We start from the raw sequence: 6439 nt of genomic DNA on the forward strand, positions 1-6439 counted from the left end.
GTTGGATGCTGGAAGCGAACGCTTTTACACCTTGTATTTTTTAATTGAAATATTTTAAGGACAGTCAATCTGCCGTGGCATCTTACTAATTACAATTACCTCCTGCCGACTTCTGAGGCTGACTGTACTTAGAAATTTGTGAATTGAATCTAGTCATATTAATAATTACATATATAATTATTATGATCTCAATTTAAAGTGGAGTTACGAATAGGTACACTTAGTCGAAAGATCAAAGACGAAAGTGGACGCTCGCGAGAAATCGACTTTCCATATAAACGTACATACTTAGTCCTCATTTTCCTCTTTGGATATTAACATCTCAATATGTCCAGAGAGGAAATTGGGGACTACGTGTATATGGATGGAGGAGTAGCTATAGGTTTATATTATTTTTTGTACAATATTTATGTCTTCCTTTGTTATTAATGTTATATAGGTATGTGGTAAATAAATAAGTAACAAATCAATGTTTGTATAATTTATTTACAACTTAACTTAGATATACAATTAGAATAGTTTTTCAAATCTTTACACATTTACCAAATTTTGGGTAGGCAAGTAGGCATATACAGAGTTTTTATTATACATAAGATCTCAAAATCCTTATTACCTTCTTCTTCAGGATTAATTCTAAAAAAACAACAAAACATGGGTCTTTCTCATGCATTTTACGATTCATATTTATATGTATAGTCGATCAAACAACTTTGTCAGTAGAAAAATGCGCGAAATTCAATTTTTTTATGGGGAGATAAGGTAACCCTTCGCGCCTACTTTTTTTTAAATTGCCGCTTTTCTATTGACGGAAATGGCTTGACAGATTATAATTATGTCATGCCTGTAAAGGGGTTAACAATATCAATCCACTTTGAAATTATTTTGATTTTATATTCGTTAAATAACTTAAGAACACTGGGAAGAATATCATCCCATGTAGAAAGCCTAAAACGACTAAACTAAAGAACATCCTAAAGAAGAACACCTCAATTATTTCGGTGTAAGAGAATGCTAGAACTATAACTGGTATATTCGTAAAGGTTATACCGGTTATTATAGTCGCCCCTACAGCCTTGAGGGCATCTTCCACTCTCTCCTCCCTAGGCACCGAACTGGTAGCATACGCATATGCCAAATGTGAACAAAACTCAACAGCGATACCGATGGCGACAATTAAATTGACGGTTGACACAGCGTTGAGAGGAATGCTCCAAATATACATAACACCCATCATGTTGACTACCACCATAATCGTGGTGCACAACACAGCGAATGTGGTTAATACATTAAACCCTGAAGCTATGAGATTGAATACCATCGCTCCGATTAGACAATAACCGATCGAACTGAACGTATCCCTCCACATTGTCAAATACTGATGGTAGTAAACATAGAAAAGTGAGTAAGGGACGACCTCAACATCTAAATGCGTGCGCTCCTTTATCATAGCTGTAATGTTATGGCTAACTTCGTAACCGTATCGAACCGCTGTGATGTAGTCGTGAGACGTGGACAACGGGGAGTGGTATGCCATGAAGTGAGAGTCGTGCACGGAGGCCCTGCCCTCCGAGTCTAGAATATAATTAACACCGTTAAAATAACTAGCCAAACCTCCTTTACTACATGTTTCAGTTGGAGTATCTTGTAAAAAAAAGGGAAGATAATGATTAAATGCCTCTGCGGACATCCGCAGCCCCCCTGTAGCTTCATCTCTTTCGATCACGCAATTTAGACATTCAGGAGACATATCTGAACTTTGACAGAAACCTCCGTCTGTGACGTTGTACTTGCAACATGCACCTTGAAGACTAGACCAGTCAAAATAATCGTCTAACCATGAATTAGAACTTCTAGAGATGTAGGTAATATCTTCATGCTGCGCTGCTAAAAATATTTGAACGATTAGGGAATCGTCGTTGCACAATTGACCACCACAAATTAGATTTTGATGTTCTGTGTTGGTAAAGTTTAAGCCGCTTTTAAGAATGAAGTATACAGGAGGTCCAAGGCGCAGGAGCTCACTTACTGACTGTAAGTATTTGTATACGTATGAATCCTGCGGCAAAGCCATTTCTTGATCTAAGCCAATTTCTATTCTCGGGATGAGAAATATGCTTGCAACTAGCATACCAATGAAAATAATAACAACAAAAATTTTCACTTTCCAATTAAGAAGAATCTTGGCGTATGGCTCCATTAACTTTTGCGTAAGACTCACGCGAGGAGTATCGGAAGTGAGAGGATTTTCATCATCAAGAATTTTTTTCTGAATACAACAAAATATATCAAACCTATTCTGGGAGGCTCGTTTATAGTCTAAAGACAATATAGCGACCACAGTTGTTATTTGGAACACAAACAGAAATCCCAAGGAAATACAGGCGAATACTGAAAACGTAACAACTGCAGGGAAATTAGCTAGAGCACCAATGCCGAAGCACGTCACTTGAGTGACAGATGCAACAAACATGGAAGGTCCTACTTTGCCCATCATTTTGGAGAAGACGTATATTCTCTTTTGGTCCAGGTTCATGTCAGGATTATAATCATCGTAGGATTTTAAATTGCCCTCAATGCTATGTATTGTATTTACCATTAAAAATACGTTGTCAATACCAACGGATAATACAAAGAATGGAATCACATTAATTGCTAGCAACGTTAATGTTATACCGGCATATCCCATTGTGCCCATTGCACAGAGAATAGCAATAATTTCCACCGTTATACTTCCTACAGCTACCATTATTTTGCTATCAACAAACCACGTTTTGCAATATCTGATATTACCAAGTGAAATAGTTACATATAGGAACATAAGCACATAACTGATTGCTATGGGGATAGTTTCTGCTACGGAGACTCGTTCGATCTCGTCTTCTATAGATCTTTCCGCAGCGTAAGTTACATCTACAAAATCTGGTTTACCGTTAGCTGCATATTCGTGCATTAACTCCAAAAATTGATTTTCCCATTCTAGAGCAGGCTCCAAATCCGCTTGCAAAAGATGGTTAGCTATGGGTATATTTATTAACAGAGTATCGGCACTGAATATGTCATCACCATCAAACCCACCAAACGTTATTTCTGGTTCCGAACCACCTCCCCAGGATGCCAAGCAGTCCAGCCCGTAAAAGTTGTTGACACAGCCAGTAATTTGACTTAAATATGTTTGGTTATTGATGTTGTTTCGATTACTTCCTAGGTATACGGATACTGACATAAGCGTGCATTGGTCGAGCAACTGTGCCCCACCGTGCTGGCGTAAAGGTGCAAAACACACTTTTTCTAATGTCACTTTATCGTTGTCCCTGCCTATATTCAAAATAGCGTCTTCTAATCTCACTAATTCTTCAATAGCTTCCAATCTAAATGCTGGTCCATATGTCACATTGTTGAACTCAAAAGAATCTAACCCCTTTATCTGCATGTAAACTTGAGCAGTTCTATAAAATGGACCAAATCTTGAATTAAAATAGTTGAAATCAGCTCGGCTTGTAGAATCTGGCGAAGACCAGAGCTCTAACGGATTTGCTGTAAGATTTAATTGGAACACACCGAACAAGGCAGCGAAAGCGAGCCATGAAGTCAGCATAATGGTTAGAACCGCGTTATTAGCTGAAAAGGCACCTATTTTAGAGAATATTTTTTGAAACATAAGCTGCATCATATTCAACTTTGGTTTTTTCGGTTGTAGTGGCTTAGACCTTTCTTGTGAAGTAGACTGTCTGTATTTTTTAGCTTCTCTTACCGTAAGAAAGGTGAATATGCCCACAGTTATTATGCAAACTATTAGTCCAATAGAAAAAGCTGCGCAATTCAATGAGGCCACTGTACACATTTCAGGAACATACGGCTCATTACCGGACGGGCACACGTTAAAGCAGTCGACGCAACTGCATGGGAAGTCATCGAAGCTGGTTTCGTTACACGGTGGGGCACGAGCGTTCATCGAGTCTTCCGGAGTCGGCCACCTTAAAAAGTTCACTTGAACGGGCGCGAGAGGGTTAGCAGAAGTATCGCCGGTAAAGCCGAAGAAGGCGTCAGCGTCGCAGACAGGAGCATCGCCGCACATCATGTTGATAGCGGGCATACCAGTTTGCGGAACTATCACTCCGGCGCAAGAAGAGTGTGCGTCGATCATGAAGTCGTTGTATACCCTGTAGTGTACTTCACTAACATACGTCACGTCTGATTCTGTCGTTGTGTTCACTTCTACGAATCGTGCTTGGTCAGGAGAACAGTTCATTTCGCAAATTTGCCGCTGGAAGTTGCGCATGCAGGTTGGGCAGCGGCCTAGCACGCCGTCAGCCATCAGGAGACTCCGAGCCATGCCCGCGATCTGCGCACTGTCGCAGCACGTCAGCACTTGATCGTCAGGTAATCTATTGTCATTCTCATCGTATAAGAGGAACGGGCATCTTCTTTCTATTGTTTCAAGAGTTGTGCTGCGTTCTTCTGGTGTTAACCCGTCTAAAACTGGTAAAGCTGGTCCATTGTAGTAGCAAGTTTTATCGAATCCTCCAAAGGCGCCGCATTCTTCTCGCATCACACAATCACCTTTTACACTGGTCCTCAACCACAGGAATATGATAAATATTGACAACAGCTTCATTGTTACTGTAGGTAGTTTTCTTTGGTCACAGAACACTCATTATTAAATTTAAGCGGACGTCGTGTGACAGCAAACCGCTCCGGTGAAACCAAGCTTTCTAAATGAATGACGCATTGGAATATCGTCAAAAAGTAATCATAATACAGTCAATCCGATAAGTGTTATCAGAAATTAGTGCAGGTGGCTGATATATAAAAATATGAATAAGTATTACAACACTATCTTCCATACCAAGAGCCTAAATCTAGTGATAAATTATTTTCAATGTCAATTGGGCAAATATAAATGCATGTCATTTAGAATGTGCGCATTGCGGGGTTGCGTAATGCATCGCAAACTATGTGATTTTTAGTGTTTAGTATTTAGTTATACAGGGTGGCCATCAAAAAGTCGTGGATCATACGAAACAGGGAGATAAAGGAGGTAATTTCCAACAAAAAATCTTTCTACAGCATGGCCATAACTTCATTGCACGAAAAGTTATGATTTTTTGTTTTTTCTTCAATGAATAAAATTTTTGTAGTATTGATACATTATCTAGTCACAATGCAACATCTTTTGCTTTATTGCTTTTAATCAATTTATTTTTTTATTGTGTAAATTGTAAAAAAATCTCGGTAGTTTGATAAAAAAAAAATTATAACTTTTCGTGCAATGAAGTTATGGCCATGCTGTAGAAATTTTTTTTGTTGGAAATTACCTCCTTTATCTCCCTGTTTCGTTTGATCCACTACTTTTTGGCCAACCTGTATTTTTATAATATATGTGTGCTAGTTTTTAAGGTACCTATTTATGTATAGGCCACTAGTTGCCTGAAATAAAGATTTCATTTCATTTAACCAGTGCAGTACCTACCATTTTAATTTGAAACGTTCTCCTGAATTCTGATGCCTGAATCTTAGGTAATAAATGCTAGCTTAAACTGTCTTTGTTTTAGATGTTAAATTATCTCCCTAAAGTAACCTTACTTACCAAACTGGGCAAAGTTGTATTTAGAATATTTTATAGGAGGAATATAGCGTGCTGTGTGGCTGCTAAATTCTAAACTGTAAATCGTGGCATGAATAATACTTATTGATAAGAAGCCTTCGTTTCATTCAATTTTCGTTCAGTTCATGCCAGTCAATACGTAGAAAGAGGTAGCTAATGTAATTTTTATAGATAAGTAGTTGCGCGCAAAAAGCATCATATATCGTATAGAGATAGCGCAAGTAGTACATAATCGTACAAAACGATAGGAATATCTATACTTCTATAGGAACGCGAGAGCAGGTGCGACTATCGGCAGTGCTATCGGGCCCCGCCGTATGCCAATTCCCTTAGGGCCACCCCTCCCCTGACTCCACTGCCCATGCATTCGCCATGAGCCAATAATATGCGGAAATACACGACACACTAAACCAGAATTATTTAAGATGTTATCAGAGCACGTACGCTATAAAAATTCTTGCGAATGTGGCAGATAAACACAAGTAACACAACTGGTACAATGGTTTGTGGTTTGCCTGTAATTCGTGTAAAAATTAATGTGTTTAAAAAACCATTTCATAAAATCGTCAAGTTGGTTGTTCTGAGTGTTTTTCGGGCTAGTAAATCATCCATCTCAAGGATAAAAAATTATTTATAAATGTTAATAATAATCATTTTAATTACTAGCAGCCCTGATTATTTTTTTCATGTTCGCGCAAGACTAATCTGTGTACAGTCGGTGTAGATTTTACCATTTCGTATAAAATTTCAGTTCAGATCCACTTATATAAAAAATATAAATTCGACCATTAGTGCTTTTCTGGTGTATTTGTAAACGAGATTCTTTTACCGAGT

The 6439-nt window shown here is 38.3% G+C and overlaps 1 protein-coding gene across 1 annotated transcript; it reads right to left on the reverse strand.

The window, feature by feature from the left end:
- Positions 1–870: 870 nt before the first annotated feature.
- On the reverse strand, positions 871–4694 carry LOC134653463 (NPC intracellular cholesterol transporter 1 homolog 1b-like). Its single transcript, XM_063508825.1, has one exon. The coding sequence runs from the start codon at positions 4613–4615 to the stop codon at positions 878–880; it is 3738 nt and encodes a 1245-aa protein (XP_063364895.1). The 5' UTR covers positions 4616–4694; the 3' UTR covers positions 871–877.
- Between the last annotated feature and the right edge of the window lie 1745 nt (positions 4695–6439).

This window comes from Cydia amplana, chromosome 13 (assembly GCF_948474715.1).
Source record: "Cydia amplana chromosome 13, ilCydAmpl1.1, whole genome shotgun sequence".
In the NCBI taxonomy this organism is placed as follows: domain Eukaryota; kingdom Metazoa; phylum Arthropoda; class Insecta; order Lepidoptera; family Tortricidae; genus Cydia; species Cydia amplana.

Bases quoted from the DNA above. Each gene is read 5' to 3' on its own strand.
- LOC134653463 (XM_063508825.1), bottom strand. From the start codon at position 4,615: ATGAAGCTGTTGTCAATATTTATCATATTCCTGTGGTTGAGGACCAGT.